The sequence below is a fragment of the Lithobates pipiens genome, unplaced genomic scaffold, assembly GCF_037356315.1.
Source record: "Lithobates pipiens isolate NorthernLeopardFrog02 unplaced genomic scaffold, aLitPip1_a1.2 Scaffold_28, whole genome shotgun sequence".
In the NCBI taxonomy this organism is placed as follows: Eukaryota; Metazoa; Chordata; class Amphibia; order Anura; family Ranidae; genus Lithobates; species Lithobates pipiens.
Genome location: NW_027507789.1, coordinates 148,530,232 through 148,557,950, shown reverse-complemented (window position 1 = coordinate 148,557,950; position 27,719 = coordinate 148,530,232). Strand labels below are relative to the sequence as shown.

Sequence of the window (27,719 nt, the reverse complement as noted above, 5' to 3'; positions counted from 1 at the left end):
TCATAGGTCAAAGTTCTTTTACACAGTAAACACGGAAGTCCGCCGGGCGAACGGTGGGAATAGTCTGCCGATCGGGCGGACGGCGAACAGCCGAAATTCACCGCAAAACGACAGCCGGGTGAACCGTTCGGCCATCCCTATTCCCCAGCAACAACAGATCCACCCCAGCAATAATAGACAACCAACAGCCAGCATCAATAGACCCTCCAGCAGCCGGAAACTAGACATGTGCAATTAGTTTTGTTCCGAATTCATTTTTTGATGAAATTAGACAAATTAGTTCATTTGTAAATATTCAAAATAACAAAAAACTATTTAACTAATTTTTCCGAAATTCGAAAATTCAAAAATCCGAAAATCAAAAATTCAAAAGAACGAAATCTGAAAACTGTAAAACCCAAAAATTTGAAAATATGAAATAATAAACTAATAATAACTATTACTAACTATTAAATGATAGGTATTGGAATTTCCTTTCAAATTTGGCTAACTTGGTTAGTGAAGATAATGTATGAATTTATCCAAATTTACAAATCGTCCAAAATAAAGAATGCCATATTTAAACTAATGAACCGTAACAAATATTAATAAATAATAATAAGAAGAAAAGCTTTTTATCATTATTATATATTATTATTAATTTGTTACGTTCTATTCATTTAGTTATGGCATTTGTTATTTTGAATCATTCATAACTTTGGATAAATTCATATTCATTACGTTCACTAACACCCAAATTTGAAAGGAAATTCCAATACCTATAATTTAATAGTTATTATTAGCTAGTTAGTTAATATTTCAGATTTTCGAATTTTCGGCTTTGTGAATTTTCGGCTTTTCGGATTTTCCTTTCTTATTTTTTGTTCTTTCTTTCTTATTTTAGGATTTTCAAATTTTCGGCTTTTTGAACTTTCAGCTATTCAAATTTTCGCATTTTCGTTCTTATTTTTTGATTTTTTGTTCTTTCTTTCTTATTTTAGGATTTTCAGATCTTCAATTTTTCCCAAATTTTTGGATTTTGAATTTATGAATTTATTCAAAACAACGAATTTCAATCATAACAAATGACCCAAAAAAAAAAAACGAATGAAACGAAAACGATCAAATTTTTTGGGAGTGCACATGTAAAAATTAGACCCCTCCTTCATCAGAAGATCCCTTCCAGCAACTGTGCTCCCCCCCGCATTCCTGCTGAAAAAAAGCCTTGCTCATTATATCGTTTCAGTATAGCTACTGAGCTCTGTAGGCAACAGGATTTTATAAGCAAAAGTTGGACCTGTAAAATGTGAAAAGAAGCCTAAATCTCCAGCTGCTGGTTGGCGACAAGATTATGTAATTTTACTATATATTTCACATTTATGTGACTATAATGTTGATATGGTCATAATCAAGAAAGGAGGTGGAAGAAAAAAGTTAATGTCAAAAAAGCCTACACTTACACATAAAGGTAAAACAAGTTGACATTGGTGTGCTGTTTTTTAGTTTGACTCATTCTGCAGCACTGTATTCTTTATACTCTATAGTTAATATAGCAGCTACTTTCCATGATCCCGTACTTTTGTACTGCCTACCCCCTGGTCAATAGTCACAAGCTCCATGACTTACCTTGTTGTACCAACCTCCCCATGTGGTCTGCACACATCTCCTGTAAACACTCTTTAAAATTAGTAACAGCTGCATAAAGTCCATTCCACTGTGTACCCTGTTCTCCAAGCGGCTCCTCCTAAAATGCAAAATCAGAGATTTAAAATGTGTCAGGTACTAGGGCATTCCTCATTTCCCCTTACTGGAACAAGCATTATGCCACCTCAATCACTAGACACACCCCACCCTACTTCCTCCGTTGCTGGAAAGAGAAAGGTCATATGTGTCACTCAAACAGGACATCCTTGAACAAATGGTCTTAGATCAGATGCTTGCAAAACAATTTAAAAACATATGCAGATTATTTGCAATGCTTCTGCAGATACCCATGATGTAACATGATGTAACAAAGTGTGCAGCAGAACCTGCACAGAACTGAATCCTATACTCATCCAAAACAAAGTGAGAAATTACTTGATTCCCGCCATCTAGGCTAAACAGCAAAGATAGAGGAATCTCTCCTGACCATTCTTGTAATCAAACAGCGGGTACCAATGGCTGTCTGAAAACCAAAACAATGACAGTATCTGATTGGATGCAGTCACTGGCTGACAGTTTTCCACCCAGCTCCTTCGATTTTGTAACCAAACATAAATTAATTGGGTGGTTCCAGCAGGGTCATTCACAGCTCGAATTATGGCCGATCCAACAGGAAATTCAATCCGTGTATGGTTAGCATAAGTTTAGGGGCCTATTTACACCTATGTATTTAAAAGCCCAATTCCAAGATGGAAAAAAAAATCTTTGCAATAGGGGCTTCTTGCAATGCTTGTTCATTTTTTGGGGTAGAGGAAGAGGTTGTATTACTTGCCATATTACTCGTTCTGGAAGGCTGGCAACTCTTCTCCTTGATGATCTGGGCTGTTGGCGGGCCCTCTGCATCATTGTGTACAATACAGAACTTTTGGACCTGTATTGTATGAGAAGGTAATTATGCAACCGCTGGCCAGAACACCCTAGGGAGGAGACCGCGGGTGACCGGTCACACAGATAGGAGGGGCCTGCTGGAGTGGGGGATAAGTTACTTATTATGCTATATTCCACTCCTTACTAGAAATGAACCCTTGCAGGGGGTTGGGGAGCTTTTCTTCCTGTGCCCAGGGATGGGCTTTAGTCTGGGTTCACACTAGTGCAAATTGGATGAGGGTTTCCCCGCATCCAAGTCACATGTCAGGAGACTGTGACAGGCTCTCAATGGAGCTAGTTCATACAGCTCCAGGGCGGCCGAGGAGCAGATTGCACAGGAGTCCTGTGCGTCACCTGGTACTGTTTCAGGTCCGAATTTAGCCCAAAATTCGGGGCCTATTCGTCCCTGAAATGGTGAACAGGGACGCACCAGACCCCTGCTGTGAGACGCTTTGCACAGCAGTGTGAACCCAGCCTTAATGCACATTAACACATGTATGGAGGTTTGTTGTTGTTTTTAATAGTGCTAGTTCATATGTTATGGCATACTTACTTCATACTACATACTTCTCTCCATTGCTCGGACTTCCATCTTCATCTGGTCTTCTTCCGGGTTTGGAGTCTGGCTGGGCCAGGATGATGTAACTTCCATGCACGGGCACGGGAATTACTTAGTCTCGGCAAAGAAATGTACTGAGACTGCGCACTAAGCTGCAACATGCATGACTCAAAAATAAGTCCTTTCTGTCTTAAAAAGCCTACCTGTCAGCATCATTCACAAAAAGAGTTTACTTCCATCCTAAAGCCATGGGCAGCACAGTGGTGTAGTGGTTAGCACTTCTGCCTAGCAGCACCAGGGTTGCTGGTTTGAATCCCAATCAGGACACTATCTGCCTGGAGTTTGCATGTTCTCTCTGTGCTTGTGTGGGTTTCCTCCCACACTTCAAAGACATGCTGGAAAGTTAATTGAATGGATCCTGTCTAAGTGGGCCCCCTTATATGAATGTAAGTTAGGAACTTTAGATTGTAAGCTCCTTGAGGGCAGGGACTGATGTGAATGTATAATATGTAAAATTGATGGTGCTAATTAAATACCTGTAATGATAATCACAAATAATTAGGTGGGACTAGTTGCACCTGTAGGGAAAGAGGACAAGAATGGTAGACTGTCTTCATAGGGCTGGTTGTAGCCAACTCAGTAGATTGCTTAAAAAAGAGATGGATGTGTTTGCAGATCACATAAATGGCAAACAATAGGTCTAAGCGGTGGGGTACCTGTAGTCCTGACTACATGGGCTATAAATAGACAATCATATATGATACTCAGACAAACAGTAAATTGGAACAATATACAGGCATCCAATGGGCAGTCTGTACACTATACAGGCATCAAACAGGCAGTCTGTACAATATGCAGGCATCAAAATGGGCAGTCTGTACAAGTTGCAGGCATCAAACGGGCAGTCTGTACAATATGCAGGCATCAAACGGGCAGTCTGTACACTATGCAGGCATCAAATGGCCAGTCTGTACAATATACAGGCATCCAACGGGCAGTCTGTACACTATGTAGGCATCAAACGGGCAGTCTGTAAACTATGCAAGCATCAAACGGGCAGTCTGTACAATATGCAGGCATCAAACAAGCAGTCTGTACACTATGCAGGCATCAACGAGCAGTCTGTACACTGTGCAGGCATCAAACAGACAGCTGTGTTAAATTAAGCAACAAATGGGTAGACATGGAAATTTGCAGGCAATAAGCATTAAGATGAAAATACTAAGATACAGTATAGACACAGAAGAGCTTACAGCCGCCATAGCAGACACACAGCCAAGAAAGGCCCCAGGGCCAGATGGCTTCACACTTCTGTACTACAAAACATTTCAATCTCATCTAGCCCCCCAATTCATCCCAGCCTTCAATGCCATTCTGGAAGGGCATAGCGTCCCCCCAGACATGTTGCAAGCCTCTATCTCTGTACTCCCTAAGCCAGGAAAGGATCCGTTGCTGTGCGCCAGCTACAGGCCCATTTCTCTTTTAAACTGTGACATCAAACTCCTCACAAAAATCATTGCTTCCAGGCTCAACAGTCTGATGCAGCGCCTGATTGCGCTTGACCAGGTGGGCTTCATACAGACACGAGAATCAAGAGACAACACTATCAGGGCATTGAACGTTATAGAGAAGGCGAGGAGATCCGGCCTGAAAAGGCTTTTGATAGGGTTGTTTGGGTGTTTCTCCGGGAGGCGTTGTGTTCGTTCGGAATGCCGAAATCTATCTTGGACTGGATCTCCGCTCTCTACTCTAACCCCACAGCCACGGTCAGGGTGAATGGGATGGACTCTGACACTTTTGCAATCTCCAACGGTACTAGGCAGGGATGCCGACTTCCCCCTCTTTTATTTGTTCTTTCTCTAGAGCCATTTCTTCGCCACATAAAAGACAACTATAATATCAGTGGTGTCCAGTCTGACCAATACCAACACAAAGTAGCGGCGTACACGAACAATCTCTTATTTTTTATCACCAAACCTATAACGTCCCTGCCTTCATTGCTACAAGAATTGAAACAATATGGTGCTTTATCCAACTTCAAAGTCAACCTCTAAAAGTCGGAAGCTCTGAACATTTCCATACCGGACCGTACACTGAAAGGTATATGACCTTTCTTCCTGTTTAAATGGGCTATCCGATCTATTCAGTACTTGGGCACCAGAATTCCTGCAAACCCTAAGGATATCTTCTCCCTGAATTTTCAACCTCTCTTATCGACGCTCACTGCAGACCTCAAGAAATGGGACCCCCTCGCCCTATCTTGGTTCAGCCGCTGTAATGTATTGAAGATGAACGCAATGTCACGGCTCCTATATTTGCTACAAGCCTTACCTATCAAATTACCCCAGACTTTCTTTCATGCGGTTTGTTCAACATTTATCAAATTCCTCTGGCGTGGCAAATATCCATGTATTGTTAGAGCGATGCTGCTAAGGCCGAAGTTGAGGGGAGGCATTGGCTTCTCTGACCCTGCTCTTTACTACACAGCAACGCACATGACACGTGTGGTTGACTGGTACCGTCACAGGGAATTTAAACTCTGGGTCACATTAGAGCAGGAGATGGCACGGGCCCCATTGGCTGGTCTGCCCTGGGCGGGTAAGCAGTTAGAACCTTATGTAACTACTCACCCGTTGATTGGCCCCTCAATCGCCAAGATGGAAAGATTTTTCCTCCTTTCTTCCTTGACTAATTTCCCATCTCCCATGACCCCAATCGTTGGTCATCCTAGATTCCCCCCCGGGTTTTTCCGACCCAGCCTTTACCAGGCAGGCCCTAAAGGGCTTTTACGAGCATTTCTTTAAGGGTACCGGGGCTAATACCTATTGTACTATAAGTGATCAGGTAACTCGACAAGCTGAAGCTTTAATTTCACACCTCATAGGTATCCGGGTACCCTGCATATCAGAGTTATACTTGGGTTATTATCCTCAGAATATTCACCAATAGTTCAGATACCACTAATAAGCTTTCATATGTATGTAACTGTTTGTAGCACATATTCTGTGAAGTTATCTTTTCATTGTATGTCACATACCATTAAATAAAAAAAATTTAAAAAAATATACCGTATAGTCAGTGATATCTGGTAGGTACATGTGGAGCAGCAAAGGAAAATGTTCTGAAAAGTATGCAAGATCATGAATAGTAATCACCTGTAGTTGATCCTGCAGCTGATCTGGAACAACTTGGGCAGGCTGTGGCACTGATATGTAGAGTCCTTCCAGTTCACGGCTTTCAGTGTTCTTCAGTATCTGGCACTCGGCCTGATCCATCATCTTCAGCAACCGCAGGCCTGAGACCTGAAGGACCCTTACTATGTCAGCCAGTCCCTGACCCACTATCTTCCTGGCACCCGAAATCTGTAAGAAAATGGCAGTTATGAGTATGCGACTAATGAAAGCATGCATATAAAATACATGTATAGGTAACAAACATATATGGCCAGGAGCATAACTAAAGATCATGGAGCCCAATTTGATGTGATCTCCCTACTGTCGTTGATCTTAATATAAAGAATATTTAAATTGAGGACAGGTATCAGGAGAGCTGTCAGCATAGTTGGTACCCTATTGAGCTGTGGACTGTAGTTACACCAAACATATATAGGGTGTAACATGTAAAATGGTACCAGCCGCACCCCCAAACAACCCCCTCTGGCTGGAAGTGGAGTACCTCCTCTCCCCATTTTATCCATCCTGCATGACCATTGTGACTGTACATTCCAGAAGATGTTCACAGCTCTTTATTATTACACTTGGAACATCTGCAGACAGATTGGCAATGAAGAAGACTGGGGAGCACCTGCAATAGCATTGACGACTCTTGAGTTGGCAGGATCATCAAGTACTCACAACACTAATAATAGACTAAAAGAATACAACAGCACACAATCAGACAATTTTTTTTTTTACAGCTTAAGGCCCCCTTTCCCACTGACGGACCGTTCAGGTTGGCCTGTCAGTTTTGACGGCGGACCTGAACAGGCGCTCCATGCTGGTCTATGGAGCGACGGATGTCAGCAGAGACATGTCCACTGGCATCCGACCCGGTCCGATCCGCCAAAAGCAGACTGATGGCCCTATGTTCGGATCTGTCGCTGGCGGATCAGCTCGGGTGAGATCTGATGAAAACGGACATGCAGTCCATTTTTATCCTATCTCTCCATAGAGACCAGCGGCGCTGGACAAGCCCCTCCCCGCTCAGTGAGCAGAGAGGGACCTGTGATCCGACGCCTCACTGAAGATCAACAGAGAGACGCTTCTAAGGAGTCTGCCTCGTGTGAAAGGGGCCTAAGGCCTCATGCATGCTGAGTGTTTTCAACTCCTCTTCTAGAGGCATCTTGCGGGGGTTTTTTTCTGCCTCTAAACACCCCTCAATGTTGTACGTAAGGGCTCCTGCGCTGTATATAGAATGAAAAAATAATAACACCTGGCTAGGTGCTGCACACACCTTGTGAGTTAAACACTCTCATATAAATACAAAATTAATATTAGAAAATTGATGTTGCGCTCCCACAAAGAAGTAAAACAAAGGAGTGTCCCATGGGAATATATCCTTATTTAAATAATGTGAAAACTAGTAAAAGATTTTTAGATAAAGTGCTAGAGTACATAATATGTCTGTAAAAAATGTAAAAATGTAAAAAATAAATAAATTCCTGAAGTGCATAAAATATCACTATATCGATACATCAATAGATAAATAGATACATTGATAAACCAAGAAAGCAATCGATATGTAGACCAAAAAAAAATAATTGTCACTCATACAATAGTGTAAAACCAGCGATCAAGTAAATAAAGTGCTAATGTGCATACTGTATCACTTATATCAAAAAAATATCAATATGTAAACCAGTAGTGCTATTGTTCAGGGTGACATATATGATAGTCCAAGGGGTGGATAATATAGTGAAAAGTGTCACAGAACACAATGAAGCTGTATAGTAGAACAGTGAATTTGTAATGCGATAATCTCCCCACTCAAGTGATATCCGTGTGTTCGCTATGCACACTAGGTAATTACCTTACTGCTGTAAGGTATACAGGGTATATAGCCTCTGGGAAAAGCGCAGGGGGTCAGGGAGAGAGCTATAGACTCCTATAGCGTCACCACCATCCATAAGGGTTATTCCATGGGTAAAATCAGCATGGGCACTCAAAGAATAAACGTAAGACCCACCATAGTGTAGTAGATTAAAAGTTGTCAATTTATTAAAAAAGATTCAAACTACTCAGACAGTGTCAGATGTAAATCGCACCGTAAACAGACTACGAGCGTACCGCTCGGGTGTAGACGTCACTTCTGGTATCCTACGCGTTACGCCACTTCCTGTGACTTCAACTGGGATGCTAGGTGGCCATCGGAAGCAACGTTAAGAGGACTGGGCGGATAGAACTCCGCCTCTTATTCAAATGTAATCTATTAGTGAAGTACATAGAGTAAGCAGCAAAAAGGGAATGAGGAAAAAACAGAGAAAAAAAAAGGGGGGGGGGGGAACCCGGAAGAAACCAGAGATACTTATCTATACATTTTATAAGACAGTTCTCTTATTAAAAAAAACCTACCATATCTCAATCATATGTCTATATCTGTAAAACCGTGTCCGGGCCACGCTCGAGGCCATTTTCTTGAAGACCAAATTAGACAGATATCTATCTCATTGGTGGTATATGCTATGATTGATTGAGATATGGTAGGTTTTTGATTGAGATATGATTGAGATATGGTAGGTTTTTTTAATAAGAGAACTGTCTTATAAAATTTATAGATAAGTATCTCTTGTTTCTTCCGGGTTCCCCCCTCCCGTCTTTTTCTCCTTTTTTCCCCTGCCAAAGGAGAATTAACAAAAAAAAAGGTTAACCAAATCCAGGGCCGTCTTTAATATTGATTGGACCCCGGGCAAAACATTTTTTGAGGGCCCCCTCCAATACAATTTCACTCTCCACCTGCTCTGAGACATACAATAAATAGAAGCTGGACTTAAAATCAGTTTACTGTATCAGATCAGGCAGCAATTGTGATTGGTTGCCAGAGGTTACAGCATATCATTTCTGCTTACTGACTGGTTGCTAGAAGTTACAGCACATATTACGGCTCACTGATTAGTTGTTAGAGGTTACAGCAAATGATTTCTGCTTGTTAATTAGTTGCTAGAGATTACTATGCAGTAATACTGCTCACTGATTGCTAGAGGTTACAGCACATCATCTTCTCACTGCAGGGAAGCATGATATAAATATGAATGCCACCTTTATTTACATATCAATGCAGCTGGCCACAGCTATTTGCTTAGCAATGCCGCTGCTATTTACATATGAATACCAGTTATTTACGTGTAAACACAGGGTTGCAGGTGAGTCATCTGTACACAACAACAGAGCTAAAACTTCAAGGGACAAGGAAATTTAAACTGGGATAGTTGGCAAGTATGAGGCAGCTACTTTGGGCCCCACAATAATGACAGGGCCCAGGGCAGCTTCCCCTTTTGCCCTGCCTTAAAGACGGCCCTGACTAAATCCACCAGGACTTTTTTTTATCACTACTATTCCTTTATATTGGCTTTTAAAATGTACAGTACAAATGCAGCAATTTACAAATTGGATGAAAGGTTTAGCACTGGGAAACACTTTTAGAAAGATAAAAAGTGCATTTTATAACTATATGGACTAGACCAAAATGAGGGACAAATGAGGGGGAATGAGGAACAGAGGGAAATTGCTCCAAATCAGGGACAGTTGGGAGCTTTGCTAAACCTACAGCATAAAAAAAACGATCAAGAAATGGTGTATTACATGCTGTTCCTACTCAGTCACACATGTGGATGCATACACAGTGCTAAATGACGGCCCACTCTCTCCCTCCTTCTCCATGCCCACTAACCAGCAAAACACAATGGGGGTGGGATATTACATATAGATTAATGGTGGCTTCACCTTCCTCTTATTCTAAGACATAGGCTGGAGGGGAGTGACACAGCCTGAGACTGGCAGAAATCTGCCTACACCATGTTATTGCCAAAAACTAATAAAGATTTGATTTCAAACATATATTTGTATGCCAATTTATTTATATTATTATAATTTTTTACTCTGTATCCTAAAGGCTGTTTTTTTTTTTAAAACATGTGACCAGCAGCAGGGGACTAGAAGTTCCTCCTGCTTATGTTTCCCTGCAGACAGGCTGGGAAAGAGCTGGGTCATGTGACAGCTGTATATCCATTAGCAAAAGGGTACCTAGTTTTTTTTGTAACCAGCATTCACCGCCCATTCTTGTGCATGTGCAGTAAGCTCATTTAGCAGCGCAGGAAACTTCTCAGGTTGCCATCACAATGGGCGGAAGTGCCCGTTGTGATGGCAACCATGATAAGCCTATCAAATAGAACTCGGCGCTACCCAGTGACTCCTGGGAAATTATGACACACATCTCCCACTAGTGACACACATCTCCCACTAGTGTACTAGTGAACACAGGCACAGAGGGAAGTGACGTGAGGCGCCATGGAGAGGAAGGGGGCAGATTACAAGAGACTCCATAGCAACAGCCCTGAACGAGTATGTAAAAACATTTTTTTTTTAATGTTTTTTCTGATGTTTTTACAGTTAATTAATGTAAAGTTAATTTTGTGGGTGGAACTCCGCTTTAAGTTCTAGAAGCGTCAAGCACTTGGGCGTTAATTTATTTCAATGGCCAGAGTAAATTTATTTGCTTGAAGTCTCTTCCATCTTACATTTATGTCTATGAACCCACCAGAGATTTAATAGCACCATGTCTCGTATAAGGCCCCTTTCACACGGGATATCCATGATGATCCGCCCTGTGAACATCCGCTTGCTCAGCAGGGATCGCTCCGTTTATCCCCACTGAGCCGGTGGATGACAGGGCGGTCCCTGCACAGTTTGCAGGGACCATCTGTCAGATCTCCGCTCTCCTCTATCTCCTCTCGTCTATCCGCGTTCATCCGATCCGCTCTACAGAGATAGAAAAATAGGATTTTCCTCAGTCTGCAGAATCGGACCATAGCGGAGACGGATGACATAGGGTGTTAGCGGATATTCATCCGCTGACACCCGCTATCCCATAGGGAAGCATATATGTCCGTATTTCATCCGAAAACAGATGGATGAAATACGGACATATGGTCCGCATGTGTGAAAGGGGCCTAAATCTAGAATGGTATACTTTGTAACAACTGAGATTGTACACAGAGGGATTGCTCTTAAACAGGCCAAGGAGTGGAATATCTCTGATGGTTGGAGGTTTCTTGGAGCAAATTATATCTATACAATCTGAGATCATCCCCTTCTGGTAAGAGGCATGTGTATATGTAGGGATGTCACCCTCCTGAGCACTAGTGTACACAGTGTCCTATGTTTTGAGCATGGATCAATTATTTGGACATTCACTTTTACATTGGACTGATTACTTTTGGACTGAATTTTATGATTTTTCTATGCTGGTTTATTAAGTTTTTTTACTTTTTTGTAATGATATAATTTATAGTTTTCACTATTTTCTTTTTTGATTAGGAGGGTGCGCACTTGCTTTTTTTGATTTATATTGTGACATGTCAGGAAATAAAATATGGAGACTTGTAACATTACTAAAAGCTTTGTTTTGGGGGGGCGTGACTGGATGCTGGAAAGAGAGAGAGTGAGTGTGTGAAGCATGCGTTACGGTGTCTCTTCTCTCCTCCCCTCCGTTCTATTGCCACTGCCTTCTATCCCTGCTGCCTCCCCTTGTTGACGGGGAATGGGAAGCCTTGCTCTGCTTGGGGAGAACGTCTGCCCCCTCCCTCCGTTTCTCCTTGAGGTGCAGTCCGAGGAGTAGTGCAGTCCGAGGAGTAGGTGGGATCAGAGAGGCTGTGCCTGGGGTTGCCGAAGCTGTGTACATCTGTAATCCAGGGGCGGACTGACAACTCACGGGGCCCCCGGGCAATAGGAGATTATGGGGCCCCCGGGCAATCAGACATTATGGGGCCACACAGTATACAATCACACAGTATACACAGACATGTTTCTATTGGCTGAGAAGGTACTGGAGAGATGGGGTAGCTATAATCTAAGGATTTATAGACCAAAAGGATGTCGGTAAGGGACATTTCAGAGACAGATGTAAAAAAAAACACAGGTTTTTACATACTTTCCCTGGTTTCACTGAGGCTGGCAACCCTGATGGGGCCCCCTAGTGGCACGGGGCCCTCAGGCAGTGCCCGAGTGGCCCAATGGTCAGTCCGCTCCTGCTGTAATCCCGCAAGAACTTGGCGATCCCGCTGCCTCTCTATCATCGCTAGTATCGCTGATACTGCTTCTCTAGCCACATGAGATCTGTTTGTCTCCCTTGGTAGATACCAACAGTTTGAAAGTAAAGTAAACTTAGCAGCAGCAGTAGTAAATAAACTTGGATCCTGATCTTGAAAGACCTATCTATGGTCAATATGTCCAGGAGACAAGCGGCAGAGGATCAGCCACCCCTGGAGGGGTCTCTACCAATGCAGCCTGCTAAAGAGAAAGGGAATCAGACTGCAGCGGCTGCTGCAGCTAATTTGGAGAAGTATGCCCATGCAGCCTCTCTGTCTCCTGCTAAAGGAGGAGCCAACAGGTGACATCGCAAGCCAGGGCGCAGGCCGGCGCTTCCAAAGACAGAAAGAGCCAAGGACAGACATCCTCTAACCCATCTACTCCACTAGCCAACAAAACAGTGAGTACTAAAGGGGTGGGGGGGATAAAATCAGGAACTGCACCATTAAAGTCTATCCAAGTACCTGGGGTGCCTGAGGTGACCCTGGTGACTGGTTCCATATTAATGAATGACGAGCCCTCGCTGAAAGATGTTTTTAAGGTGGTTAATATATGCAAAGACTCAATTGATGGCCTTGATATCCAGTTGGAAAGTATAGAGGAGGAAATGCATATTACTGGCCAAGCACTGTGTAGGATTGCAGAAAGGACTTCAGCCTTATAGGAAAGAGTAAGCACTCTAGAAGACGATTTGTACCCATTGATGCGTGAAAAAAGGAACAAATGGACACACAGGCGGAAAAACTTGACGGAAAAACAACCCTATAGTGTTCCTGGAGGGTTGGCTCAGGGAAACTTTTGGGTCTGCTATATTTACAACATTTTTTTGTCTCCAAAGAGTGCATTGAGTTCCTTTTAGTACCCGCTAAACGGGTGGCCACCCTAGACCACTTCTGAAATTCTTGAACTACAATGGTAAGGTGGCTTTGCTACAGAAAGCTAAGGAGCTGGGAGACATTAAGCATAACGGGGCCAAGATTTCTTTCTATCCGGACTTTTCTTCGGATCTTCAAAAGCGTAGAGCTGAATTTATACCAATCCAACGCAGTCTAATGAAATATAAGGTGGTTTATGCATTACTGTATCCAGCTCACTTACGAGTGTCAGCATTAGGCGGAACAAACTTTTTTAATACTCCGGCTGATGCAGCTCATTGGCTAGAGGAAAATAAGAAGGATTTGTAATCTTGTATGAGATGGTATTGCTATTAAATTGCTGCCCTGACTTGCCTATGTATCACCTTGTGGCTTTTTTCTTTTTCTTTTTTTGATTGCCACTACTAAAAACACAATGATATAACATCAATAATAGATATTTACCACAATAGTAGGAGTGGAGGAGTGAGTGCACTTTGACTTGTATGGTTGATTTACATGAGAATTTATGTAAAGGAGCAAATGAGGCTCCCATATTGGACACATTTTGCACAAATAATTTTAAGATTATGGGGTTGGCGTGTAAGAGAGGGTAGGTATGGTAACGTCAAAGGAAATCCCCTGATGGGAAGCCCAGTTGAGCAGGGGTGGGGTGCTATGGGTGGTGGGGGGGGGGGATGAGGGGGGGGTTGGGGGTAGGGTGGGCGGGGTGGATAAGGGCAGGAAGTAAAAGACACACACCACAAATATTGACACATTTTAAGTCACAATTGGAGAAAAGAATGGGTCGAGTATCCAGGATGAAGGGGCACAATTGGGCTATGGGTCAGTCTAGGCCTTTGTGGGCTTATCAATTTTTTATTAACCTATTTGCCCCTCTTTCTGTTTTTTTTTCTGAATTATTGCTTTATATTCCCATGCAGGATAAAACATTTAATATAATCTCTTGGAAAGTCCGAGGCCTGAGGGACCCAATTAAGAGAAAGATGGTTATGTCTGCACTAGAGGGGAGCAGGCCTAGACTGCTTTGTCTGCAGGAGACACACTTGACTAATGATACTATCTCGCAACTCCGTAGCCAGAAATTTCGAACCCAATATCATTCAGTTCATATTCAAGAGGGGTGAGCATAATGATTGGGAAAGAAATAGGGTTCTCCTGTAGAGAAAGCTGTATTGACATAAAGGGCTGGTATGTTTTTTTGTTCTGTTTAATTGAGAATAAATTATATGTTCTAGCGAATATCTATATCCCCCCCCCCATTTAAATTTGAGGTGCTACAAGAACTGTTGGCATTAATGCTGGATAAAGCGGGAATTCCAATTATTGTGGTGGGGGACTTCAATGAAGTCTTAGATAGAGGCCTAGATAGATTCCCACCAGGGAATATTTCCAATGGATTGGGTGAGGGTCGGCTATCTCGGTTTCTACATGAAACGGGATTGAGCGATATATGGCAAACTCGGTATCCGCGGGAACGTCAATACTCTTGCTTCTCAAGCTCTTATCTCACTCTGTCTAGAATCGATATGGCCCTAGCCAATAGTGAAGCATCTCTGTTGATAAGGAATATAGAGTATGGCCCAAGAGGGGTCTCCGACCACTCCCCACTAATGCTGACAATAAATGCGGGGGGCAAAATCCAGCAAAATTAATGGCAAATAAATCCAGCTTGGCTAGAGCTGCTGGGTAGCTCTGGAGAAGTAATGGATAAACTGTATGAATTTATTCAAATAAATACTGGCACAGCATCAGTCGGGGTGGTCTGGGATTCCTTGAAGGCTTATCTTCGAGGCCTCCTGATTCAACAGGTGGCAAGAGTTGAGGGGAATTCCAAGAAGTGGGAAAACGAAGCTAGAAAGAAGGTGATGCTTGCAGAGAGGCGAAATGTAGTGGATCCAATCCCAGATAGACAGAGGGAATTGCTAGAAAAACAACAGGCCTATAAAATGGCTATTATAAGAAAGATTGAGAACAGACGAATATTTCAGAAACAGTGCCAATTTGGAGAAGGGGAGAGAGTCGGTCGTATGTTGTCCCTACTGATCAGTTCTAATACTTCCCCCCCTGCTGTTTCAGCGGTTAGAACCCCAAGCGGGGCGATCTCTACTGATGCAGCAGAGATCATTTACACATTTAGTAGATATTATAGGTCCCTTTATACGTCTAATAGGGAACACGGGAGGGATAGAATGGATGATTTTTTTCAGGGAATATCAATCCTGACTCTATCAGTAGAGGAAAAAAGAGAATTGGAGGCACCAGTGACTCTAGAGCAGCGGTCATCAACCCTGTCCTCAGGGCCCACTAACAGGCCAGGTTTGTAAGATAACTGAAATACATCACAGGTGATATCATTTGCTGCTCAGTGATTGCAGTATTCTAGTCTGCATCTCCCCAAGGTAATACATAAAACCTGGCCTGTTAGTGGGCCCTGAGGACAGGGTTGATGACCACTGCTCTAGAGGAAATCGGGTGCGCTGTAGCCGGGATGTCCAATCGGAAATCCCCAGGCCCGGGCGGGCTTCCTATAGAAATCTATAAAAAATATGGTGAGGTCCTTCTCCTGGAATTGTTAAAAACATTCGGATGGGCACTATCCAGTGGGAGACTGCCCGTTTCGATGTCGGAAGCTACCATCATTGTAATTCATAAGGGGGGGAAGGACCAACTAGAACCCTCCTCCTATTGCCCAATCTCTCTATTATGCACTGATGTAAAAATTTTAGCTAGAATATTAGCAACCCGCCTAAATAGATATATCCAAAATCTTATACATCCGGACCAGTCAGGGTTCATTCCTAATAGGTCGACTAGTGTTAATATTAGAAGAGTCCTTTTAAATATGCAGATTCCAAAAGAGAATGGTAGCTCTCGGGCCATTTTGGCCCTGGATACAGCTAAGGCCTTCGATACTTTGGAATGGGATTATCTATGGAGAGTGCTTGAGAGCTTTGGCCCCTCTTTTAATAGGTGGGTGAAAATACTTTATACTGAATCGCGTGCAAAGGTAAAGATCAACAATGAATATTCTAGCCTTTTTCAGCTGGAGAGAGGAACGAGGCAGGGTAGTCCCCATCCCCATTACTATGGAATCCTAACAGAACATTGATGATAATGGGGGCATCACAATACATTACTCGAGGTCCTGGAGGCAGACTCATTTCCTCATAGATGCCCGACGACTAAACTGATTACTAAAGTCTGGCAGACAGATAAAGCATCGCTGGGGTATAAAGGGGTATCAGAATATGCCCTCTTGTGGAACAATAGAAACCTGGCAGATGCGAGGGATATAGAGAGACCAGTGGAATGGGTGAGGCAGGGCATTAATCGTCTAGGCCAACTATATGAGGGCAGCATCGTGAAAACATTTTCAGATAAAAAGCAAGAATTTAATATATCAAATAAAACATTCTATAAATATCTACAACTTAGACATGCTATTCAGACGCAGTTTAGGTCACAGATAATTGAATGGACTCAGATTCCTATTCTGCCAAATATAATTAATTCAGATACATCTAAAGGTCTAATCTCCAAAATTTACACCAGCTTGGAAGCTAGAACAATAAATAGAGTAGGATTCCCTAAGAGCAGAGAGAGATGGGAAAGAGACCTGGGGGTAATGTCCACGGAAGAGTGGAAAGAAATCTTGAACAGAGGAATGTTGGTCTCAATTTCCCCCTCACAGAAGGTGTCTCACCTATTTTTGTTACATAGGGTATATTATACTCCAGAAAGAATGGGAGGGTGAGTGTTGGTAGATGAGGAAACGGTGAGGTTATGTATTATAAGTTAGAATATTGTATTACATAATGTTGAAAAGTCTTTTTTTTTGCTTTTCCTTTTCTTTCTTTTGTTCTCTCTTTTCTTTTTAAGAAAGGATAGGGAACAATGTATTCTTTATTTTTTTCTCTGTTATGCTACAGGTGCAATAAATATATTATAAATGAATAAACATTATTTAACCGGTTCCCGACCAGCGCACGACGATGTACGTCGACAGAATGGCACGGGCAGGCATATTAGCGTATAGGTACCGTATATACTCGAGTATAGGCCGACCCGAATATAAGCCGAGGCCCCCAATTTACCCCCAAAAAAACTGGCAAACTTATTGACTCGTGTATAAGCCGAGGGTGAGACATGCCTGTCCATCCCTGTGTGTGTGTCCGTCCATCCCTGTGTGTCCGTCCATCCCTGTGTGTCCGTCCATCCCTGTGTGTCCGTCCATCCATCCCTGTGTGTGTGTGTCCATCCATCCATCCATCCCTGTGTGTGTGTGTCTCCATCCATCCATCCATCCATCCCTGTGTGTGTGTGTCTCCATCCATCCATCCCTGTGTGTGTGTGTCTCCATCCGTGTGTGTGTGTGTGTGTGTGTGTGTGTGTGTGTGTGTGTGTGTGTGTGTGTGTGTGTGTGTGTGTGTGTGTGTGTGTGTGTGTGTCCAGCCTACCTGTGTCCCGAGCCTTTGTCCCGAGCCTCCGTCCCGTGCCTTGCCTCCTTGCCTCCGTCCCGTGCCGTGCCTTGCCGCCGTGCCGCCGTGCCTTGCCTCCGTCCCGTGTCGTGCCTTGCCTTGCCTCCGTCCCGTCCCGTGCCGTGCCTTGCCTTGCCTCCGTCCCGTGCCCTCTTCGTCGGCGCCTCGGCGGCCATTGTAAAATTCAAAAGCCTCCGCCTTCGCCTGTGATAGGCGGAACACTGAATTTCCCAGCAGCCTGTGTTCCGCCTATCACGGACATCGTATCATCCTCGTCCGTAGTACGAGGATGATACGATGTCCGTGATAGGCGGAACACAGGCTGCTGGGAAATTCAGTGTTCCGCCTATCACAGGCGAAGGCGGAGCCGGAGGCGTGGCTTTTGAATGATAGAATGGCCGCTGTCTGTCTGCTCGACACGCTGATCGAGCGGGCAGACAGCGATGACTCGAGTATAAGCCGAGGGGGGCACTTTCAGCCTCAAAAAAGAGGCTGAAAATCTCGGCTTATACTCGAGTATATACGGTATGTCCAATATTCAATGCCGCCCTGCTGGTCGGCACCCTTGTGAGTCCGGTCGCGGGACCCGCGGACTCGATCGCTGCGGGCATCCCCACGATCGTCTCATGGGACGGCTGAATGGAGGAAATGCCATGTAAACAGCATTTCTCCATTCTGCCTAGCAACTAGTGACGCTGATCTCTGCTCCATGTGATTGGAGCAGAGATCAGTGTTCACTAAATGAAAGCCCAACCCCCCCCCCCCCCACAGTTAGTAACACACCCCTAGGAACACTTAACCCCTACACTGCCACCCACTGGTTAACCCCTTCACTGCCAGCGTCATTTACACAGGAATCACTGCATTTATATAGCAGTGATTACTGTATAAATGACAATGGTCCCAAAAATGTGTCAAAAATGTCCGATGGGTCCCCCACAATGTCGCAGTCACAATAAAAATCGCTGATCGCTGCCATTACTAGTAAAAAATAAAAAATAAAAAATTATTAATAAAAATGCTATAAAACTATCCCCTATTTTGTAAACGCTATAACTTTTGCGCAAACCAATTAATAATCGCTTATTGCGATTTTTTTTACCAAAAATATGTAGAAGAATACGTATCGGCCTAAACTGAGGGAAAAAAATGTTTTTTTATATATTTTTGGGGGATATTTATTATAACAAAAAGTAAAAAAATAATGCGTTTTTTTCAAAATTGTCGCTCTATTTTTGTTTATAGCGCAAAAAATTAAAACCGCAGGGGTGATCAAATACCACCAAAAGAAAGCTCGATTTGTGGGAAAAAAAGGACGTCAATTTTGTTTGGGAGCAACGTCGCACGACCGCGCAATTGTCAGTTAAAGCGACGCAGTGCCGATTCGCAAAAAGTGGTCTGGTCTTTGACCAGCAAAATGGTCCGGTCTGTAAGTGGTTAAAAATAAAAAGTTTAGTTTTAAATGAGCTTTACTGGATTTATAAAAATATCTTGTAGATTATGAGGCCTCCATACAGCAACACCGATATGCCCTAATCCCCTGGGTCCTACTGCTGTTTATATTGGCATGCATTCATTATTTACTGCTTTGTCAACACATGATGTTTTGTTGCAATACTTCCTAACAGCATGTTTTTCTTTAGCTATTTTTAAAGTGCTAGGTTTAAACTAAAATAAACAAGGAAAAGAAAAAAAAGAATGGCTCATTGAGGACACAGTCTTCCTCTGTTATACAAAATATAGTGTAATATAAAGGATTACAAATCTGGAAGCATTCATTTGTTTTTCTTTTTTTAAGGGTTTTTCTTTTTAAGACAACGAGCATTAGCATAATGCCGTGGATAAAAAGTAAATATATAAGAGGCAAATCTTTTCAACACAACATATACTGTTTTTTGCTAAAGCATTCTAAATGAGACAGCCTCAGAATGAACAGGTTGCATGTAATCTCTAGATCATTTTTACATTTGCCCTTTGTGTGATGTATTTCTGTGGATTCTAGGGTCTTTCTGCAGCTGCCACTTCTGACTTTGTTACAATGTATTATCATAGCTCCCAACTGTCCCTGATTTCCAGGGACTGTCCCTGATTTGGAGAAATGTCCCTCTGTCCCTCATTCCTCTTCATTTGTCCCTCATTTTGGTCTGATCTATATAGTTGTATATAAAATGCACTTTTTAATCTATCAAAAAGTGTTTTTTTAGCACTAAACCTTTCATCTGATTCCTAAATTGCTGCATTTGTAAATTCCAAAAGCCAATATAAAGGAATATTAGTGGTAACAAAAGCACTTGTGGATTTAACCAATCTTGTTTTTTTGTACAATTCTCCTTTAACCACTTGCTTACTGGACACTTAAACCCCCCTCAGTCCCAGACCAATTTTCAGCTTTCAGCGCTGATGCACTTTGAATGACAATTGCGCGGGCATACAACACTGTACCCAAATTAAATTTTTATAATTTTTTTCCCACAAATAGAGCTTTCTTTTGGTGGTATTTAGTTACAGCTCGGAGTTTTATTTTTTGCTAAACAAACAAAAAAAGATGTTGATAGGCATAGTTAAGGCGGCACTAATAGGCACAGATAAGGCGGCACCGATGGGCACAGATAAGGTGGCACTGATGGGCAAAGATGGGCACAGATAAGATGGCACGGATGGGTGGCACGGATGGGTGGCACGGATGGGTGGCACGGATGGGCACTGATAGGTACCACTGATAGATGGGACTGATGGGCACTGATAGGTGGCACTGATAGGTGGCTCTGATAGGTGGCACTGCTGGGCACTGATGAGCGGCACTGGTGGGCACTGGTAGATGACACTGATGGGCACGGATATGTGGCACTGGGGTGCAGCACCTTTGAGGCAGATTGTGGGCACTGTGGGTGGCACTGTGGGTGGCACTGTGGGTGGCACTGTGGGCACTGCTGGGTGGCACTGATGGGGGACACTTACTTTTAATAAGTGTGGCACTGCAGGGGGCAGGTGGGCGCTAGCAGGGCTGGCCGTGATCGGCTTTTTTTTTTCTCCTCGCGCTGTCAGCGCGAGGAGGAATAATAGCCGATTACCGGCTCCGTTATATCACATGATCAGCTGTCATTGGCTGACAGCTGATCACGTGATAAGGGGTCGGGATCGACCCCTTGCCCGGATCGGTGATCAGGCGAGTCTCATGGACTCGCCGATCACAGAGCGCGCCGCGCGCGCCCCTCAGGGGGCGCGCAGGCCGCTCGTACACGGGACTACGTCTAATTGACGTCGTCCCGGAAAAGGAGATCCGCGCTGTAGCTGTCATTTGGCTATAGCGCGGATCTCAAGTGGTTAAGGGGGCATGGCAAGGGTGTGTCCTGTGCCTGCCTACTTTTTCTGATAGGTGTTCCTCATTCCCATCTCAAAAAGTTGGGAGGTGTGGTATTATTACCAGATGCATAACCCATGATATGGTCTTAGTGCATGTGGTTCTATGCATTTGTTGTGTTCTAACTGCAGACACTGGGGCTGGGCTTCAGCAAAGCCAGCATAGACAATGGACTATTTTCAACAGGGCTACAAGCAGGGGCGGACTGACAACTCATGGGGCCCCCGGGCAATAGGAGATTATGGGGCCCCCGGGCAATAGGAGAATATGGGGCCACACAGTATACACACACACACACAGTAGGGTGACCACATTTCCAAACTGCCATTCAGGGACACCCCCCCCCCCGCACCCACACCCGCCCCCCAAAAAAATGGTTTTTGATACTTTTTTTGCCAATTTCTTTGTAAAAAGTACAAAATATTGCTTTTTTTCAAAATTGTCACTCTTTTTTTTGTTTATAACCATTTAACCGCAACGCCCCACTGTCAAAAGGCTATATATATATATATATATATATATATATATATATATATATATATATATATATATATATATATACACATATAGAACGACAATGACATTTTATTGTTCCAAAAAGTATCTAGAAGGAATAGTACAATACAGTATCTAGAAGGAACATTGTTAAAAGCAATACATGATTGCAAGAATGCATGTTCTCATAAAATACTGAGTATACTAACCTGGAACTTTGGCTGGCGGCTTGGAGTCGGGTCGTGGCCCTCGTGGGCGGGAGGAGGCTCATGAGAAGAACTGGAGAAGTTGGGCTGCTGGCAATGTGCATGTGCTGTAGGCAACGGCTATGGGAGTAGTTGGCCCCGGGGATTGGCACTGGGCACAGGCTGGATCCTGACTTACCAGCAGTGCCACAACCAGTCAGGAGACACAGGAGGAGGAGATACAGAATGAAGACGCACCGGTGACTGTGGCTGCTCTCTCTCTCCCTGCTGCTGCGGCTGGAGGCGGAGAAGCGAAGGAGAGGATACGCCGGTGGGTGGACTCGGAGGCGCACTGCTCAGCGCAAGACAGCTGTGGGTAAGGCCTCGCTCACTCGCTCAGCCGTAGGGTGCCCTTGTGTCAGCCGACGTCACTGGTTGCTAGATGCGAGGCGGGGCGGCCCTAGCAACCAGTTCAGCAAATCAGCAAATGTTTATCAGGACAGGGTGGCGGACTGGCCGCTGGCGGTGTGTTTTTTTTTTTTTTTTTTATTTTGGGAGACTGTATTGTCCCGGAATGAAGGTGCCCGGGACACGGGACAAAAATATGAATTAAGGGACAATCCCGGGCAATCCGGGACACGTGGGCACCCTAACACACAGTATACACATACACACACTGGAGAGGCAGGGCAGCTATAATCTTTTTTTTTTTTTTTTTTTTTTTTAAACACAGATTTTTACATGTCCCTGGTTTTATTGAGGCTGGCAACCCTGATGGGGCCCCCTAGTGGCATGGGGCCCTCGGGCAGTGCCCGAGTGCCCCAATAGTCAGTCCACCCCTGGCTACAAGGAATGACAAACACTCACACTCAATTTATAGAGAAATGTTAGTACCCTTTTATTTGACTCTGCTTTTCCCCTCTGGTGCCAACATATTCTGGCACATGTGCAGATGTGCTAAATGGCCCTTCCTGGTCTTAAGATCTTGGCAGAGTTCTTTGACACTGCGGACATACAGGGGGATTTTCCGCACATGTGCTTACTGCAAGTTGGGGACAACCCGACAGCCCTGTCTTCGCACATGCATAGGAGATCCGTGTACCTGCTTAACAGAAACACAAGATCTCTGTCTTTCTTACTAGCAGAACGGTAATCTGCCTTGTTTACATAGGGAGACCACTGTTCTGCCTCTCTTGGAATGAGTACCGAGTTTCTGGTGGACAACGGGTCCATCAGACCTGTTGATTGGCTCCTGCTGTGTCCAATCACAGTGGGAGTGGGGCTCTGGTGGCTGCACCCCAGAGCTGAAGACAGGAATCACATACATGTACGTGATTTTGGTCTTAAGGGTTACATACTATGTACATACTATGAGAAAATTGGAAGAATTCCATACAAAAGAACGATCATTCGATTTTCTTATAGTGTGTATACACCCTTCAACATACAATTTAGACTTTCCAAATGAAAATTTCCATACAGACAAACTGCTAATTTTTTATGTAAAACCTGAACTAGCGATTTTCATTTAATGTTTACTGTTTTCATAAAAAAAGCAAAAGAAATTTTCATAAGAAAAATCAGGTACTAAAGACTGAAACAATATACAACAATGAGTGAAACCAAAAAAACAGCCTTTGTCGCCTCAAGAATTTTCATACAATTAGTACCAAATCAAACGATCGGTGGGTCCCGAGAAGGGGTTAACATCGGGGGCGATCAAAGGGTTAACTGTCTTCCCTGGGAACGCTTTCCTACTGTGTGGGGGATGGTTTAACTGAAGAAAGAGATCCATTTACCTGCTTAACAGAAACACAATATCTCTGTCTTTCTTACTAGCAGAACGGCAATCTGCCTTGTTTACATAGACAGATCGCTGTTCTGCATCTCTCTGAATGATCGCCTTGCTTCCGGCAGAGTTTGGGTCCGTCAGACCTGCTGATTGGCTCCCGCTGTGTTCCATCACAGTGGGAGGGGGTCGCCGGTGGGGAGCAGGTCACCGGTGGCACGTGTGCGTGCCCCAGACCCGGAAGTGCAGAATCACATACAGGTATATGTACTGTATATGATCGGCAATCAGTTAATATCTGGCAACACTTAGGGCTCATTCACATGGTTGCAGAGACCTGCACAGCATGTGTTTATTTGCCAGGAGTGACGAAGGTTCTGTACAGCCATGGCCAACAACCTGTTAAATATCAGTGAAAGGAGTTGAATGCATATTCTTGTACTGTTTGCAATTTTACAGGAATGGCTGCACAGCGCTGGACGAGTCTGTCTGTTGAACCTTAAAAAGTAAAAAATGGGCTGGAATCAATATGTGGGGTTCCCTTTCCTGACCTCTTTTGCCTGTTGTTTGACTCTCATGCCAAACCTCAGGTCTTATGCCATGTACACACGGACGGACTTTCCATCGGAATTTTCGGCACACAAAGTTTGAGAGCTGGATCTCAAATTTTCCGACAACAAAATCCGATCATTTAAATTCCCAATCGTGTGTAGACAATTCCAACAGACAAAGTGCCACACATCCTCAGAATAAATTAAGAGACGAATGCTATTGGCTACTGGTCCGTTTATAGTCCCGTCGTATGCGTTCTACATCACTGAGTTTGAAACGTTCGGATTTTCCGACAACTTTGTGGGACCATGTGTATGCTAGATAAGTTTGGGCCAAAATTCATTCAGGAAAAATCTGACGGATTTTGTCGTTGGAAAGTCCGACCGCGTGTACAGGGCATAAGTATTATCTAAGACATTTAAAAATATATGTCTATGTGATTTGCTTGTACTTTCTGAGTCTCTAACTTTGAAAGAGTATTCATGTGCTGCTTGTATTTTCTGAGTTTCTAGCATGGAACAATTCATGTATATATATATATACTCTGCACTTTCCAAAGTCATACACTATACCAGTGTAAAAAGAAACATATAAAAAGCCTCCAATAGTGAAAGAAACCGGCTTTCCTAACAATGGAAAGTGACAATAGTGCAATAAATGAAGGGGAAGGGGACAGGACCACACGTTTGCACAGGTGATCTGATAGAGAGGAACAACATACAATCCTGATACCAGTCACCAGTATTTACCATTGTTTTACCTGATATAAAGCAGTGCACTGGCGCACCTAATCTATGTGAGTACCCCAGTTGGGGGCCTTTTTTGCTTTCTGTTTATTAAACCGTTAAAATTCTATTACACAAATCTTTATTTTATACACTCACCGAGGTACCATACTGACGGTTCATATGCGTGTTTTGACTGAGCTTAGTTGCAAGGTCGCACGCTCTGAGATGAGCATTAAATACCTAAGGGGAGCACCAGAGTGAGGAACACCACGGCATGTTCTGGATTTTATAATCACATGAACTTTATTGTATTGCACTTAGCGGTTTTATAATCGCATGAACTTTATTACATCTGGATAGACTGTTTTTGGATACCATACAGGAGCACTTCTTTGAACAACCCAGAAATGCAATATTGATATACTATATAATACTGGATGCTATGCACATGCACAGGAGCACCTTTTTGATGCTTGGTGGGTCACTGATAATCTATACAGGATCATAAAAGTGGAAATTGCACCTCTTTGCACAATAGCACTTTATATCTATTATCATCCTTGTTTATGTTTCATTTATTGCACTATTGTCACTTTCCACTGTTAGGAAAGACGTTTCACTATTGGAGGTTTTTATGTGTTTCTGGTATAGTGTATGACTTTGGAAAGCGCAACGTATATATTTATTTATCCACATTTATATGATATATGAGGCATGTTTAACACTTGCAGCTGATTTTTGATAATTAAGACATTTTGGATTAGTGGAGGCTCACAGAACTCTTTTTCACAAGTATTCATGTGCTGCTCGTATTTGCAAAGTCAGAGTAAAGTGTTAGTGTGAAGTGGTGACATTCCTAGATGAAAATACCTGATTAAAATGTAGAAATTGTCATCTGGAGCAAATTTTCTTGGCTTTGGCTGACAAGTCACACAATACGTTCTTACCTGGGTACTGCTGCTTTCCTGGGCCTCACCACTACTGGGTATAGCAAAACCAATGCTTGCTTCTCTTCCGATATTTTCTTCGGACACATCTTGGAGGAAATGAGTTTTCAGTGGTATCCCCACACTCCTGGCTGGAATATTCCCAACTTGCATCCTCTCAGTGGCTCCCTGGAGCTTGGAGAAATCATCCACCATCTGTGAAAGTATACTATTCTTGCAGAGTCTTGGTGAGGATTCTTGTTGGAAGCAGGAACGACACTGAGGACAAGAAGCTGGCATTCCCTGCAGAGACCAGCACTGGGTAATACATGTCAGGCAGAAAGTGTGCCCACAAGGAATGGTCACAGGTTCTCGGAAAAGGTCCAAGCACACTGGGCAATACAAATATTCAGAGCAGAGGAAAGGAACGTTCGCCATCTCTGGATACTTGGGTTTATAAACAGTGAGTCTACCAGGAAGATGTGAAACAATAGCAGGATATGTCCTTTGCTATACATCTCCCTCCTACACAGCTAGCATCTGTGGAGAGATAGTCAGGAACTTAACCTTGTGATGCAAAAAATTTGTTCCCAGGGCATGAATTGAGCTGAACTCCAGCCATGAAAAAAAACACTTTTGTTTACCACTCTGCCTACTGCTAGGCAATCTATAGGCTTTTATGTAGTGCTACCCCCTTAAGGTAAGGTGACCAGATTTTTAAAATGAAATCCGGGGACATATTTTTTTTTTTACTAGTAATGGCAGCAATCAGTGACTCGTAGTGGGACTGCGATATTGTGGTGGACAAATCGGACACTAATGCCACGTACACACGACTGCTTTTCCCATCTGAATAAACTCTGAAGGTTTTTCTGACGGGGTTCCGCTGAAACTGTCTTGCCTACATCCGACCACACCAAAGTCCAACGGTCTAGAATGCGGTGACGTAAAACACATATGACGGGACTAGAAAAAGGATGTTCAATAGCCAGTAGCCAATAGCCTCCGTCTTGCTTCAGACCATGCACCGTTTTTGGTCCGTCAGAACAGCATACAGACGAGTTTTCCCGATAGGAATTGGTTCTGTCGGAAATATTTAAAACATGTTCTATTTCTAGAATAGAAGAGGGACTATGGACTTTTTAGGCACCAGAACACAAAATACAATCTTATCAAAAAAAAAAAAATGTATTCATTAAAAAAGAATATTGTTACAAAAAGGTTTTAAAAAAATAAAAAAATAAACATCACCGCCAATAGTCATGGTCATATGTAAACATCAATGTTTTACCGCCACTGTAACCAAACCACATTTAGATTGGAAGATATAGATAGATATTAGTCTAAACATTTCACAATTAGATTGACATTCCAATGAGAAGCTGAGGAAACAGGATTTGCTGTATAATCATAGTATTCAAGAAGAATGGCTCAACATGTTTCGCGTGTATGCACGCTTCTTCTGGAGCTTTAACTTTATGACTAATAAATAGAAAGAAATCCACGCTTGGCAAGAACCAATAAAGAAATCAGCAGCTGAACACCATAACCAAGATACTGGGCACAATAAAAAAAAAAGGTGCAGCGCTTAACCAATAAATATTACTGTGATTATTGAACAATTAAAGTGCAAAAAAGTGCCAAAAAAACTGTGAAAGTAAATGCACAAATACTATTAAAGCGGGAGTAAACCCAGTTTCAAAAAACATTTACATTCCCGGCATGCCAGAAATGCTAACTTTCACATTGATTGCGCTCTCAACCAACTTTCAAACTATCCAATGGCTGATGTCATAACTGATCACATGTTCAGCATTATGGCAGTTGAAGAATTATTAGAGGCCAAGATGGCAGCTTCCTTGACTGAAAATGATAGGAGGGTTTACTTCCAATTTAAGAATAAATCAAGTGTTTAA

The 27,719-nt window shown here is 43.1% G+C and overlaps 1 protein-coding gene across 1 annotated transcript in view; it reads right to left on the bottom strand.

The window, feature by feature from the left end:
• Window positions 1-26,283, bottom strand: part of LOC143935658 (E3 ubiquitin/ISG15 ligase TRIM25-like) — a 45,577-nt gene extending 19,294 nt beyond the window's left edge. The window contains exons 1-3 of the mRNA XM_077459689.1: window positions 25,825-26,283; window positions 6,265-6,471; window positions 1,606-1,723 (exon numbers count right to left, since the gene is read on the bottom strand). Of these exons, the coding sequence (XP_077315815.1) occupies window positions 1,606-1,723; window positions 6,265-6,471; window positions 25,825-26,241 (742 nt within the window). The 5' untranslated portion in view covers window positions 26,242-26,283. The remainder of the gene's footprint in view (window positions 1-1,605; window positions 1,724-6,264; window positions 6,472-25,824) is intronic.
• Window positions 26,284-27,719: the final 1,436 nt, after the last annotated feature.